Source organism: Prionailurus viverrinus, chromosome C1, assembly GCF_022837055.1.
Source record: "Prionailurus viverrinus isolate Anna chromosome C1, UM_Priviv_1.0, whole genome shotgun sequence".
Classification (NCBI taxonomy): Eukaryota; Metazoa; Chordata; class Mammalia; order Carnivora; family Felidae; genus Prionailurus; species Prionailurus viverrinus.
The window spans coordinates 197,671,966-197,687,945 of NC_062568.1; the positions used below are offsets into that span (position 1 = coordinate 197,671,966).

General features: G+C 53.6%; 1 protein-coding gene across 3 annotated transcripts in view; it reads right to left on the reverse strand.

The window, feature by feature from the left end:
* The window catches only part of EPHB2 (EPH receptor B2), a 187,094-nt gene that overhangs the window by 36,474 nt on the left and 134,640 nt on the right, over positions 1 to 15,980 (reverse strand). For all 3 annotated transcript variants that reach the window (XM_047873614.1, XM_047873613.1, XM_047873612.1), the window contains exons 4-5: positions 9,170 to 9,325; positions 7,666 to 8,001 (exon numbers count right to left, since the gene is read on the reverse strand). In XM_047873614.1, the coding sequence (XP_047729570.1) occupies positions 7,666 to 8,001; positions 9,170 to 9,325 (492 nt within the window). The remainder of the gene's footprint in view (positions 1 to 7,665; positions 8,002 to 9,169; positions 9,326 to 15,980) is intronic.

Here is a 15,980-nt window from a genome sequence, read left to right on the forward strand (position 1 = left end):
TGGCCACGTGACAATATGTGTGCCAATGAGACATAAAGCTAATGTAGTATGTGGGACCTCTAGGAAGTTCTTTTCAAAGGGAAGAGCCTTCTCACTCTCTTTCTTCCATCCTGCTGCCTGGAACATGGCTGTGATAGCGGGAGCTCTTGTAACCATTTTGGCCTATAAAGGACAAGAGGCTGTGTGCTGGGGGGCCTGGATCCATCAGGATTCCATGGAGTTGCCCAAACTGCTGTCTTCTGACATCCTTTACATATAAGAAAAATAAACCTCCGTTTTGTCTAAGCCACGATGGTAGATTGGTTGTATTATTAACCACCTCATTGTATCTATACTCTTTGCCCTATAACTTGTGTAATCCTGCCCCCCAACTCTAGGCTTAGCCATGTGACTTGCTCTGGCCAATGGGATATAAACAAACATGATATAGGCAGAGCTTGAAAAGCCCTTGCATATATCTGCTGGCTATCTTGGTTCCCTGTGATTGCCATCAGAACATGCCCAGGCCGACCTGATGAAGAAGAGACACAGAGAACAGAGTTATTGCCCTTGTTGTCCCAGCCAGGACCATCCTGACAGTCTGACAGCAGTCAACCTCAAACATGCCATAAGGCCCTGAAAATATCCCAAGAGCTGCCAAATACCCCGGAGTAGAGGGAGTGCAAACGTATGAATATGCCTGCCCACCCCTCCCCCCCACCCCGCAACCCACCTGGCTAATCCGGAGACCTGTGAGCTAGGTGAATGCTTGTTTTTATGCCGTTGGTGTTGTGGTTGATTGTCAAACAGCATCTCTTACTTTTCTTCCTGTTATATGCAGCCAAACTCAATCTTAACTGCTACTCTAGACCAGCAGTGCCTTCCCCGCAGAAAGCTTGGGGGGATCAAAGAGGCCGATGCGTGCAGAGGGCTCGGCCTGGGGAGGGAAGTGCCCTCTCCCTCTCTCTTCATTTCCCCAGGCCTGGGCCTCACTGGGGGCTCTCTTGGCCCATATCTCCTTCTGATCCTCTTGGCCCCCAGGAAGAGAAGTAGGTGAGTACACGCTCGTGCCAGTTCTAGAGACGAAGCCACTGTATGCCCGCCTCCCAGGAGGGCGGGAGGATCAGAGGAGAACACGCTGGCAGAAGGGGCTTTGGAAAGTTGAAAGTCTTTCCATGAGAAAGCCATGTAGAGTGGTGTCACGGGCAGGGGCCGTGACACCGGGCCAGGGTCTGGAGACTGGCTCTGCCACGGACCTGCTGTGTCATCCTGGACAGCTACTTAGGAACCTCTCTGGGCTTCGGTCTTCCTCTCTCTAAAAAAAAAAAAGGTTTGCCCTGCAGGGCCCCTGCCGATGCTGATGTGTTTTAATTTGGCTTATGTTACCTTCGACGACAGGCAGACCCCCGAAGATAGCCACATCCTAATCCCAGAATCTGTGAATATGTTACCTTACGTGGCAACAGGGACTTTGCCGATGCGATTAAGGTTATGGCCCTTGAGATGGGGAGATTATCCTGGATTATCCAGGTAGACCCAATCTAATCTATTGAGCCCTTAAAGGAGGAGAACGTTTCCCAGCGGAGAGTCAGAGAACCCGAGAGCTGGGGCGTGAAGACACTTGACGCCCTGTTGAAGCTTTTGAGTTGGGGGGGCCACGTGCAGGGGCTGGAGAGAGGGTCTTGCGGGCTAAGGGCAGCTGCCAGCCGGCAAGGAAAGGGAGACCTCGCTCCTACCGTCCCGGGGCACTGAGTTCTGCTGGCACCTGACCGAGCAAGGAAACAGATCATCCCTTAGAGCCGTCAGAAAGGAATGTGGCCCTGCCGACAGCTTGATTTGGGCCTGAAGGGATCCAGACTAGTCTTCTGCCTACAGAGCTGTGAGGCAGGAGCTGTGTCTCATTCTAAGCTGCTGAGTTTGTGGTATTTTGTCATAGCACCAGTAGGAAACTGAGACACCTTCCGATTTTGTTTGAGGCCTAGCTGACATGTCTTATCCACGTACTTACCGTGTGCTAGGCGCTCTGTCTACACGATTGCTAATCCGGACACCACCTGGCAAAGCTGCAGTGATAGATCAATACCCATTTTGAAGGTGAGGACACTGAGGCTCGGAGAAGAGACGTCTCCCATGCAGCCTGGTCACACAACTCGGAAAGCGCGGTGTGGGACGAGGGCCGAGCTCAGCGCCCAGGACGCATTTTTGCCCACACGACCCGCTAGGATGTGACAACAGGGGCGCTTCCTAACTGGCCAATCTACTGTTGAGTATAGGAGATGCCAAAGACTGCATTTGCCAGCCAGGCTGTGGTGTGAATGGGCCCATGCGCACAGCCTGCCCCACTTCTGCAGAAGCTTCAGTCCGGCCAGCACGGGGCCCCAAATATGCGGTGACGTTACTCACTGTGCCGCTGCCTGCCTGGTGACTGCAGGCAAGTCCCTATATTCCCGATGCTTTACTGTCCTCACCCATGAGACAGGATAAGAAGAGGACCCACCTCATGGAGTCGATGTGAAGATTCACCGCCAAGGACTGGCACACAGTAAACACTCGATAGATGCGAGCCATTATTATGACCCGGGTGAATGAAAGACGAGCTCTGCTTTCTGCCTGCTGCAGGCGGGCAGCCTGGGAGGCAGCCTGGGAGGCACCTTGAGACATGACCTCAGAACATCCCAGCCGTCCCGCAAGGAGGGGCGGTGACACTCACGAGGAGATGCGTTCAGATGTGGGCTAAGTGACTCGGCTAAGGCTTTGCGCCAGCGAGCATCCAGGCTTGATCCTAAGCCAGGTTTGTGTGCCCCCTTCCCGGCCCGTCTCAAACTGGGCAGGGGCACGGCTGCCCGGAGCTTGCTCCGGGTGAGGTGGTATCCATCACAGCCCCCGGAGGACGGCCAAGAGTACTGGACGCTGTCCCTGAGGACGAGCCCCACGTTACAGAAGTGCCACACGCGCCCCGGGTCTGCAAGGCCGTCACCGCCTTGTGATTTGGATCTCCGCTTAAATACCACCACCACAGAGAGGCTCTCTTCGGACGCCCGCCCCGATGCCCGCGCTCCTCCCTCCCATCCCCCGGGTTGTCTTGCTTGTTTGTGTCGAGGGCCACAGACTCTGGACGGCAGGCTGCATCCTGCGTCTGCCCCTTCCCAGCTGAGTGGCCCTGGGCACATGCTTGGCCTCTCCTCGTGCCTGTTTCTTCCTCCTTCAAGTGGGGATGTGCGGCCCAGCCTGGCCTCCTTTCTCCAGGGGGCCCTGAGAGCACGCGAGAAAACAGGGCGGAAAGGCGTTCCAGGATGGCGGAGTGTGGTTCGAAGGTGCATGACGGCTTTATGAAGTCAGAAGGCAGCTCTGGCCCCAGTGAATGCCAAGGGAGTGTGAGCAAGGCCCAGTCACTTGCCCAAAAAGAATACTTTTTCCTTTTAAGGCAATGAGTTAGATATTTATATGTTGAATTTTAGGGTCTGATTAAAACCGACCACTGAATGCATTTGTCTGGAAACCAAGTCCCCAGCCTTGCTTTCCAGCCTATCGTCATTCTCTACACCCCACCTCACTCCATGCTTCCCTGAGCCCTTCTGCAAATGTTCACTGAGCATTCACTGTGGTGTGCCCCTGGCCAGGTGCCGGGAAAACCGTGGTGAGGAAAAGCAGAGCCATTGTGTACCCTCACGTGCTGATGGCGGGGGAGACAGACAGGAACGCCACGATCAAAGGCCTAAGGCTAAAATCTCAACCAGGGAAGCTTGAGGGCCATGGTGCTGGGGGTGTGACCAAGTCAGGAAGGCCAATAAAGATGAGCTAAAGTCTGAAAGAAGAGTGAGGAGAAAAGCAATCCAGGCAGAGGGAACACGTGCAGAGGAACAAAAAGAACTCTCCCTCCGGCTTGCCTCCCGCACTTCCCTCCCCTGGGACACCTTCCTCCCTGCAGGATTCCATCTCTTTTTCTTACAAGCTTCTCCATTCTCCAAAGCCAAGCTCAAATGCCTCTTCTTCCAGGAAGCCTTCCGTGACTTGCCCTCCTCCCGTTCTCCAGGAGGAAATGATCTTTCCTGCCTGCGATCTCTCTCACCTCCCCATATATATCCTTGGGCCCTTATTCATTCCATCTTTAATGTAGATGCTGTATCCATGTCTTTCCAACCAGGGCATCAATCCCCAAGGGCAGGAACTGTGTCTTCTCTAGTATAGATTTGCAGTCACATAGTTCTGAGTTTATATCCTAGTTGAGGCCACTAACTCGTGGGACTTCGCATAAATGGCTCTATCTCTCCGGGTCTCTGTTTCCTTATCTGGCAAATGGGGATAATGTGCTGAGGGCGTGGTGTGGCTGCACAGGCCCCAGCTGGGCTCTGACCATCTGTGAGAGAGTCAGCTTGTCAAGGGGCTTGAAACAAAGAGGAGGGACATAGGGTGTTTGTGATCTAGAAAGCCCCAGGGCTTTGAGGACATACAGGGGCTTAGACTCGCTTAGACCCAGGTTTCCCGAGTTTGTCTCACGGTAAGGAATACTTGAGCCGCTTGTTACAAATGCAGATTCCTAGAGCCCACTCCAGGAATTCTGATTTAGCAGGTCTGAGGTAGGGCCAAGAACTTGTGTTCTGGAAAAGCTCTCGTATAGTTCTGATGCACAATTTGGTGGAAAAATGGAGGCCCTGAGGGAGGCAGTGATTTTCACGAGTGTGATGGGTTGGATCAGTTATCTCAGCTCTGCCTCTTGGAACAGGATTGTGCACCCACACCCTTTGCCAAGTAACTCTGCAGGGCTCGTTTGCTGTTGGTGACTGTGTCCCAAGCAGAGGCATGTGTTTGTGTGGCATGGCTTGGCCCGGCCACTTGTGCTCCCAGCATTCACCATAAGAGAAACGAGCCTGGGTGGCTGCCGGTCCAAGGGGAATGGGAGACATATGGAACAGACTGAATCCAACCCACATTCTGGAGTCCTGCCCAGAATAGAGAGCCCTGCTGCAGAGTAGCTAAACCCTAGCTGCCCCACAGACTAGTGAGTGAGAAAATAAATGTTCATTGTTGTAAACTACTAAGTTTTGGGGTGGTTTTGTTATGCAGCATTGTTACAGCAATAGCTGACTGATACACCGAGGCCATGCAGCCAATCAATGGCAAAGCTGGGATTCAAACTCAGGTTTGAACCCAGTGCTTGTTTCTCACTGCATCTGTCTTTCAATCCTGAGGGCTCCCCCTTGCACCTTCTCCTCTGGAAGCCTCTCACTTCCACTCTGTTCCATCTCTAATCTCTGGGAACTAGGGTCCCATTCAAGCAGCCAGACTCTACTCCTTGCAGCTAATAAGCTGAGGCTTCTTGAGTAGGCCTCCCTCAGGGCTCCCAAATAGGTCCAAGGGAGGCTGCTACAGCCAGGGAAAGAACTCCCTCTCCTCCACCTCCATTCCCCCCTCTACCAGGAGCCTGGGCTTCCCTACCTCAGAGCTTTGTCCAGTTGGACAGCCTCACAGCTGAGGCTTCATAATCTGTGAGGTGTCTTTACCAACAGCTGTTGGTTCTCTCAGATTGCCTGCCTTGCGTCAGCTCCATCCGGATCCCCAATCTGAGTGGGGCTGAAATGCACCCATGACCCCACAAGAACTGCAGGCACATGCTCACAAATATGCCCTGTTGGCCACAGTGAGACCACAACCATTCACAAACAAAACCATATTCCTTCTCATACACAAACACACAGAGAGGCAGGGCCACATTCATACGTATAAACTCGTGCTAAAACACACCCCCTTCCAAGCCCCTCCCATTCAGACACACCCATGCTCATGAATGCATGTATAAATAAGAAGCCACATGGCCACAGAACATGTAATCACAATCATAAACACATGGTCGCCCAAACACATACAGTGACGCACCCACACATTCTTACACATGCACTCGCTCTCACACGCCATCAAACCCAGTGTCCTCGGACATACGCTGGATTGTGCCCAAGCACAATCTGTTTGTCCTAGTTAATTCCTGTCTCTTACCCTTCCTGCTTTGTGACTCAACTTCTCTGACCATCATCTGTCAAATGGGGGCATGGATGTCTTCTACTCAAGGAGGCCGGGGGTATGCAGGGAGGTCATGTATAGAAAGTACCCCTCAGCCAGTAGAGCTGTTTGGCCCCTTTTCCTTCCATGTTCTTGCTCCTGCCTTTCCTCATTCTTTTTTTTTTTTTAATGTTTTTATTTATTTTTGAGAGAGAGACAGAGCATAAGCAGGGGAGGGGCAGAGAGAGAGAGGGAGACAGAGAATATGAAGCAGGCTCCAGGCTCCAAGCTGTCAGCACAGAGCCTGATGTGGGGCTCAAACCCACAAACTATGAGATCATGACCTGAGCCAAAGCTGGACGCTTAACTGATGGAGCCACCCAGGCGCCCCATAAGACATTTCTTTCTATCACTCCCTTAAAATTTTTTTGGTCCTTTAAACTACAAATCAAATCCTGCCTCTTACAGGAAGCCTCCCTAGACCTATATCTCTGGATCCCCTGTGCACTTACTGTGTGTGTCTCACTTGACATCAGAAGGAAAAGGTGGGTAGCCTACTCACCTTTTCTCCTGGAGCCTGGCCTCCCTTGGCTCTTCCTTGGACAGGGCCCCCCAGACAATGCTCACGGCAGAAGCTGGGCAAGGGTTGTTGACTGAATAACTGAGGGGCACACTCAGTTTTCAGCCTATAGGTCCCATGAGGTCCTTGAAAATCTCATGTGGCCCTTGGTTGGGGGATGAGGCTGGAAAGTGTCTCCTGGACCTGGGCACATGGGGGTCACTGGCGACCCAGAGGACAGTGGTCTTGGTGGAGAGAAGGGGCCAGAAGCCTGCGTGGAGTGGACTGAGGAAGGAATGGCAGCAGTGGTGAGACTGCCTTGTTTGGCAACTTTTTTTTGCCATGAGGGAAGTAGGGCAGAAGATGGTGTGACGTGGGGTCCTAGAAAGGATTATGAAAAGTGAGCTGAGGGAGGAAAGTTTGCCTGAGTTGAACTGGAGGGGGCGGGAGGCTCACAGAAGACACCTGTGGAAACTGCTAGATGTCTCCTGGCTGTGTCCCCACCGCCCACTGTGAGAGGTCTAAGTTAGGCTTCGAGGGGTCGCATCCCCTGGCCTCCTCCGTGGTTCGGTGAGGCCCCATGACCAAGCTCTTTCTGGAGGAAGGTGCACAGAAGTGACAGGTGCCACTCCTGCTTACCCGGCTTGGAACATTACTGTGGCCCTGCGTCCTCTCTCTCCCACCCTCCCCGCAGGCCGGAGCACAGACAGGCCTGCACCTCAGCGTCGGTCGTGCACACAGGCAGGGGGCGTGGGGGCCGCTGACGCACACGGAAGAACCCGGGCCCCCGAGTCTCCAAGTGGATCCGATCTACCCACTAACCTGGATTGCTCACCTGTGGACTCTCACAGGGGAGAAGCCTGAATTTCTGTGTTAACTTTAAGCCACTGAACCCTTTTTGTTATAGCAGCTTCACACTTACCTTCAACGACACACATCCACCAAACGACAGCGGTTATTATGAACACCACGACAACGGACAGGTAAACGCTTACCCTCCCAGGTGAGTACAGCCTTGGAAAAGCAGAAGCCACTCCACTGGGGCGAGAGGGTCTTTGATGAGGGCTGGCGGGATACTGGTTTGCACAGCAGGGCGCGGCCCCGCCCCCGGGGCGTGCATTTGAAATGCTTACCTGCCTGGTTGGTGGTGATGTTCACGGAGGCGAACTGAGGCGAGAAGGGGCTCTGGTCGGTGACACCGTTCACGGCCTGGATCTCGAAGGTGTACTGGGTGTGAGCCAGCAGGTCACTGATGTAAATGCGCGGCTCGGTCAGGCCCAGCTGGCGGGGCGCATACTGCACGTTGTCCCCACAGCGGGTGCAGGCGCCCCGGCCTGAACCGCAGCTCTTGCAGATGATGTTGTAGACGAGATCCTCACGGCCTCCTGAATCGCGGGGCGGGGTCCACTCTAGCATGAGGGAGGTCTCGTTGACACTGGAGATCACCGCCTGGGGTGCGGAGGGGATGGCTGAGGGTGGGGAGAGGTTTTGGTCAGTGGGGGGCTGTGGAGGTACGTTCCCCAAGGGACGGCTCTCTGCCCACTGCCCTGGCTCCAGCCCAGGCCCTCAAAGGCTTCCTTCGCATCCTTTCTCCCCTCCACCCATCAGAGAGATGCTTCTAGAATATAACTCTCATCTTGCTGCACATCTGCTTAACCCTTTCTCCCTGGACTCCAACCTCCTTGGTGTTTGTTACCGGGACCAGGACCAGTCTTTTTGTGTTGGGAATTACACCCACCTGATATCTATTTCCCCTTCTTCCTCCTAATAGCACCCCGATTTTATTTGGGGGGGGCAATATGTCCAGCCAGAAGACTACATTTCCCAGCCTCCTGTGATTAAGTGCTGACCACTGAGATACGGCAGAGGTTTTTTGGTTAGGACCTTTTCTTAAAAGGGCACAGCTATAAAATGTGCCTTTGTCCCTTTCCTCCTTCCTCCGTCTAGAATGTGTGTGATGGCTGGAGCTTCAGCAGCAATGCTGGACTAGGAAGTGACCCGAAGGAGAGGAACCACATGCCGAGGGTGGCAGAGCAGAAAGAGTGAGCCGGGTCCCAGAGAACTTCACGGATTTGCCACAATTATCCCAGGGGTACCTATCTTTGGGGTTCTGCGAAGTGAGAGAATAAATCCTTATGGTTTAAGTCACTGGGGTCAGCTCTCTCTCTTGTCGCCTGCAGCTGAATGCCATTCCTGTCTGATCCAGGGGTGGGGAGATTGGCCCCGTAGTCACCCCTTTCTTTGAGAACGCTGGCCTGTGATTCAGGCGGCCGCCACCAGGTTAGAACACCGGGCAGCCTCTTCTGTCACAGACACCAGGTTGGCTCTCCTTCTGCCAAGCCTCCCATTTACTGTCCCTTTGTGAATCGAGACCTTGACTTTATCCTCCATGTGACTGGCAGGAGGAGGTAAGGAGCCAGATGCCAGCTCCATGGTAGCTGCTTGTTGGCAATACAACCACCCCGGGATGGTCCTTTTCCAAACAGCTTTTCATTTCCCCTCCCATCAGGTGATTGGCTGCTCCCCTCTCGGGAAAGGCTGGCTGCAGCCCGACGGCTGTCCAGCCCTTGCTCTGAGCTTTCTGCACATGGACTCGGGACTCGGTCCGGCATTGATCCCGAGAGGCCCCGAACGTACTTGTGCAGGGCATGTCCAGGGGGTCCAGGTCTGCTCTGTAGTAGCCGTTGCGGCAGACGCAGTTGGTCGCCCCTTCGGAAGTGGTCCGGCTGTTGATGGGGCAGTGGGTGCAGGCCTCGTCCCCTTGGTTGGCCTTGAAGGTTCCGGAAGGGCAACCTGGGACAGAAGACAAGGAGAATTGCTGGAGAAACCGGAGGAGGGCTCAGAGGTCGCAAGGCATGGAGAGACCCTGCAGTTTCTCGTAGACGCCACACGGCATCACGGAGGGGCCGCGAAGTGCAGTTGTTGGGAAGTCCCATCTCCTAAAGCTCCTGGGGGCCTCCAGGCTCCAACCTGGCAGTCCCTTCTGTGCCCAGAAGGTTCCAGGCTACCTGGCATCTTGTCTCTGAAGCTGTCTATGGGTTCAGCTGGGGCCCCTAGCAATCCTTCTTCAAATACTCCAGGTTGGCTGAGCCACAGCTTCCAGGGTCAATCCTGACTTATTCCGAAGACCCTGAAGGGGTCTGGGGAAGCGCCCATGGCCCAGTCTTGCTCACTAATGTCTGGCCGAACCCTGATTCTTGTAACTAGATTCCTGGCTTCCAGATGATTGAGGATGATTACATTACAGTAGCAAAGTGCGGGGCGTGTAGAAAGATGACGTGGGTATAGCAGGAAAGAACACTGACTTTGGAAGTGGACAGGACTGGGTTTGAGTCCCAGATGGGCCTTTTACTAGCTGTGTGGCCATGGACAAGCGGCTTACGCTTTCTGAGACTCAGTTTCCTTATTTGTAAAATCATGATCCCAAGACCTATTTCTGAAAGCCATTGGGGGAATCCCTTGCACAGTGTGGGTGCCCAATGAGTACTAGCTGTTAGTGCAGCAGGTGTTTGATCAACTTATTTCGCTACACGGAGCCTGCAATACCAGGGACAGCCTGAGGAGGGAAGTGTTTGCACTTGATGGGCATGTTCATCTAAGAGGGCTCTTCCAGAGGCTTCGGCCTTCTTCCCTGCTCTGGGGGGACTGCTCAGGATCTGGGTTCAGGCCCTGCAGCTCAGGGCTCAGGTTCTACAAGAAATGACCAGTCCTATGTGGACCAGTGTGCAAGTCCACCCTACCCTCTTCCTCCTAGCCCTGGGCTGGGAATCGGGAGGCCTGGGGTCCAGGCCCTGTCCCTCTCCTGGCCTGTTTCTTCTCCTGCTTACTGGGGTTCCTAATCCCAGCTCTGCTGTGATCTTGGGAGGGAGGATCATGGAAGGGGTAACTGAGAAGGCGGATGGGGAAGAGCTTTGCAAGAGGCAAGTTCCTCCTTGGAATGAAATGCGGCTATACTGTCCCCGGGCCAGGGACGCTCACATTCCATGCCTGTGTGCTGTGTGACCTTTGGCAAGCCATCTCTGCCTCTCAGAGCATCACTTTCCTCATATGTAAATGGCTAACATAAATTTCCCTCAATTATTTTTCCAGCCCCAGTCTCCAAGCTTATCCTCCAAGTTCACATCTTAGCAAACTGCCCTCCTCTCAAGTCTTCAACCGGCTCCAGCCTCGGAGACCCCACCCTCTTTGGCGCTTCTGTTACTTGAGATCGGAAAGCTTTACTCCCCTGCCATAATTATTCATCAAGGGGTCCCCTGGCCGTGCTCTTGGCTCCCTCAGGATCGGAGCCCTGTCTGATTCACGGCTCCTTCCCCTGTGCCCAGCACAGAACCCAGCACTCAGCAGATGCTCCATTAACACTGCTTGAAGTTGCCTTGCCTAAGCGGGAAGAGCTTGGGCTTCGGGGATCGTGCGAGTAGGAAGGCAGTGAAGAACGGTGGCTGGTGTGCAGGCTGCTTGGCCAATCCCCAGCAGTATGACCTCGAGCCAGTCGCTTAAGCTATTTCCTTCCTGCAAAATGGGGACAACAGCATCTATGTTCTATAATTGCTGTGAGGATTACACTGGTTAATTTAGGCAAAAATGCCCGGAATAATTCCTGGCATTATTGAACGGTATCTGGTTCAAATACCAATCTGCTGGGTGACCTCAGACAAGTAGTTCACCTTCTGTGAGCTAAAGTTTTCTCATTGCTGAGAGAGCATCTAGCCCAGAAAGCGGACTCCATGCAATGGCCAGTGTCTGGCATGGGGGTGGGGAAAGGTTGTGGTTACAATCTCAGGGCTTTGCTGGATGACACAAGCGTGCAGTAAATAAGCCACACACAAGTCCCCCTGGGACACTAGGAAGCAGCACCCTCCCCCTGGGGTCCTAGTTTACCTGCCATTTGGAGGGGGCTTCCAGAAGGTGGCGACTGACTTAACAGACAACTACACTGGCTGATGTCACCTGGACCAGGCCCTGTGGGGATCCTGAAGAGTCAGCTCCAGTCCAGTCCTTAAGAAACTGCCAGGCAAGGGCCAAGTCAGGACTTTGACATAACCATTCAGGCCATAGTGACACTAAGGAGGATGACACTGAGCGCTCTGGGGAGTTATTAGGGCTTCTGCTGTACAGCTGGGGATACCAGGCCTTCAGAGTGTAAATACAAAACAGCCAACATTTACTGAGTAGTTTTTGAAAATGTTTATTTATTTTGAGAGAGAGAGAGAGAGAGAGAGAGAGAGAGAGCAAGCCAGGGTGGGGGTGGGGGAGCAGAGAGAGAGGGAAAGAGAAAGGGAGAGAGAATCCTGAGCAGGCTCCGTGCTCTCAGCACAGTGCCTGATGTGGGGGGCTCGATCCCACAAACCACAAGAGCAGGACCTGAGTGGAAATCAAGAGTTGGATGCTTAGCTGACTGAGCCACCCAGGCAGCCCTTACCGAGTACTTACTAAATACTGGCACTGTTCTAAGTACTTAACCCATAGTAACTCATCCAGTCCTTACCCAGCCCTGTGATGGAGGGAGTGTTATCACCTGCATTTTCAGATGGAGGCATGAAGGCACAGAGGTGAAGTAATTTGCTAGGATGTGAGCTTACCGTGGCACAGTTGAGATTCAATCTTGGGTGGTCTGACTCTAGAGGCTTCCCTAACCACCACACTACACTGCCCTTATGCAACTTGCATTGTTGTCAAAGGTCTGTGAGTGCTAAGCAGGGATTGGCAGCTCCTGGGCAGGTGCCCAGAGCTCTCTGGGCTCACTGGCTTTGGGGTCCTGAGTCCTCCTACCCTCCTTCCTTCTTACTTTCCTCTCAGGCACCAGAGTTTCCCTGCTGTCTGGATAAAGAGTGCCATTTTGGCACTATCCAGTCAGCTCTGGCTCTAGTTAAGTGATTGATCTCTCTGAGCCTCAGTTTCCTCTGCTGTAAAGTGGGGGTACAGGGCTCCTGTGAAGCGGGGGGGGGGTCTAGGACCATCCTAATAGATGCCAAAAAGTTTTGATCCCAAGATCAGGACCCTCCTGGCTCCCTTTCGGGCAAGAGCCGGCCCAGCTTAGCACATCTCTCCCATCTGCTGGTAATTCCCGGGGCCTGGCTGGTGAGTGGCTGCCCACAGTCTCCTCTGTGCCGTGCCAGCCCCTCCATCTGGGCCACCTTCCTGGCTGTCCTTCCCAGTCACCACATCCTGGCCCCATCTCAGACTCCCCAGGCTGCCTCCTTCAGAAGCCTTCCCTCTTTTAGGTGTCCGGCTGGACAACCCTTCGCCTTCTCACTGGGCGGCTATGGTTTCTGTATCTCTCGGCACCGTGCTTCACAAAGCCCACTCTTTCGTCTTGCAAGGTGACGTCCCTCTCCACCCAGTCCCCCGGAACCCTGGATGCCTCCTCCCTCCCCTCACCCCCTGCGGCCAATTATCAGGTCTTCCCTCCACTCAGCAGTGCCCCGTCCTGGCTCTTCCCTCCTACTGTTGCACCCATGCGGGCATCCAGAAAGCTCTTCTTACCTATTCCTTTGCCTCTCATGGCCATCTGGCCTCCTCCTGCCCACCCTCCAGAGCCAGCTTTCTAAAGCACAAACCTTTTTGTGCCACTTAAAAATCCACAGTGGCACACAATGGAATATTATTTGGCCGTAAAAAGGAATAAAACACTGATACGTGCTACAACGTGGATGAACCCTGAAAACACTGTGCTTAGTGAAAGAAGCCAGTCACAAAAGGCTACGTGTTGTATGCTTCCCTTTATCTGAAAGTGTCCAGAACAGCGATCTCTAGAGACAGAAGTAGCTTAGTGGTTGCCAGGGACAGGGGAGAGCAGAGAATGGAGAGTGACCGCTAATGGGCAAGAGGGTGTCTTTCTGAGGTGATGAACATGTTCTAAAATTGACTGCGGTGACAGTTGCACAATTCTATGAATACACCAAAAATCACTGAATTGTACAATTTAGCTGAATTCTATGGTATGTGTATCACGTCACAATAAAACTGCTATTAAAAAAAAATCCGCAACAGCTCCCCAAACTGCTCAGGGCCCCCAGGCCCCCAGGGCTGGCACCTGCCCGCCTCTCAGCGCCCACCACCCTGAGCTTTGTGCTGTTCCGCACAGTCCACTGCATGTGGTGCCTGCCCCAGGCCTGCCTCCACACCTCCGGCCTCTGTCCACCCTGCCCTCATTCCCTGCAATGCCTTCCCCTTGTCATCAAACTCCTACACCCCTTTAAGACCTGGCTTAGGTACCCTTTTCCAGGAAGCCTTTCCTGGAGGGAAGCCTTCTTTTTCTTCTTTTTTTTTTTAATGTTTATTTATTTATTTTGAGAGCGAGAGGGTGTGTGGTGTGGGTGTGTGAGCGGCAAAGAGAAAGGGAGAAAGAGAATCCCTAGCAGGCTCCGCACCGTCAGCACAGAGTGTGTGATGCAGGGCTCGAGCTCATGAACTGGGAGATCATGACCTGAGCTGAAACCAAGAGTCGGAGGCTTAACCAACGGGTGTCCCAGAAGTGCCTGTTTTGCTTACTTAGGCATGAATCTGTAAGTGCCTGGCTGGATTGTGAATTCCCAGTCCGATGCCGGGTGCCTAGCAGGTGACGGGTGGGCGAAGTGACAAAGCTGCAAAAGCGTCCAGTGCAACCCCCTTATCCGACGTTGGAGGAAACTGAGGCCCAAAGAGGGGCAGACACACCTGGCTCTTCAGCAGCAGAGGCAGATTCTCATACCAGGTATAGTGTGTGAGCGGGCGGAGGCCCTCAGCTCTGGTCCGCCACCTCTTTGCCCACAGAGAGGTCAGGAACCGCGGCCCACCCTCAGTGCCCAGTGCCCTAGGGGCCGTGCCACTCCTAGCTTCTCAGCTGGGAAGGCATTCAGTCCTGCCAACATCCGGGTTTCACGCACAGAACTGGGAAGAAAACGGACCTGGAGGCCATGCCTCTGACAGGTGCCTTCTCTGAGACTCAGTCCCCTCCTCCGGAAAGGGGGCTGATGATACGTGCAAGGTATGGATGCAGTCAGAGTCTCTGCGTGGCTCTCCCTGACCCACTTCTGCCTCCCCTCTAATCCCCCACACTCACTGGAGAGATCTGAATGAATCGGACCCACCACACTCTGCTTATTTTAAACTCACAGGTGGCTCCCCGTGGCACTGAGAACCACCCCACACCCAGCCCTGGTCCGAGAAGCCCGCCAGGCTGGCTCTGTGGTCTTCCTGGCATTTCTGGACACTTCTCTCACTCAATTGCACTCCAGCCCCTCGGTTGGCAAGAGTGCCCCTGCCTCAGGGCCTTTGGCCATGCTGTCTCTCTGCCTGGAGCACTGTCTCTGCTTCCTATGGTTGACCTGCTTCTTTCAGGCCCCAGCTTTCTTTTTTTTTTTAATTTTTAAAAAATCTTTATTTATTTTTGAGAGAGAGAGAGAGAGAGCGCACGTGGGGGAGGAACAGGGAGACACAGAATCCAAAGCAGGCTCCAGGCTCTGAGCTGTCAGCACAGAGCCTGACATGGGGCTTGAACTCACCAACTACGAGTTCATGACCTGAGGTGTAGTTGGATGCTTAACCGACTGAGCCACCCAGGCGCCCCAATAGGCCCCAGCTTTAATGTCACTTCCCAGAGAGGCCCTCCCTGACCACCCTGGCCAGAGTGATTCTCTCATTACTCTCTGTCTCAGTCTGTTTCCTTTGTTGACACTCATCTCGAATTGTAATTATATTAGAAAACAGCTTATAAACATGTGTGATGTCTTTTCCCTGCCTGGGAAGTGCCTGCAGAGGGGAAGAGGAACTAGGTTTGTCTGGCTCTCTCGTTGGTTCCCTAACTCCTGGCAAAGTGGTGGGAGCATAGTAGCTGCTCAATTCATGTACTTGTTGCATAAACGAATATGCCCCTTACAGGGTGTCATGAGAAAATACTTGGCCAAGCAAATGCCAGGCTCAGTGCCACTGTCACCATGTCAATTTCACCTGGCTCCGTGGCTGCTCAGATCCCACTCCACTTCCCAACTTCTATCCCCATGGGTCATCCCAGGGGGCTGTCCACTTATGGTGACAACTCATCCTGCTTTTCAAACTGGAAGTCCCGTGTCCCAGAAACGTCCTCGGTCTCTGGTAACCTGATCCTCTGGTACACTTCTCTGGCCCCATCTGGTCACCTCTCTTGCCTGTTTGCTGTTCCCTAGATGCCCTGGCTGCACGTGCAAGGGCCCCTTTGCTTGAATGTCCTTCTGCCCATCAGGGATGGGGTTCTGATATGGACGCCTCTGGGAGGCCGGCCTCCACTCTCTACAGCAGACACCTCAGACCCCTACTGTGGCACATCAGACACACTCTCTGGGCAGTGATGTCCTGCTCAATGGCCCTCTGGAGCGGGGAAGGGGGGCGGGAAGCCCTGATTGGTCACCTTTGTCAATTTCGGTGGCAAAGCTCCCACTAGGACAAATTTCAAGCTACCAGTCTGAGATAACTGAACGTGGAGTTGGGAAGA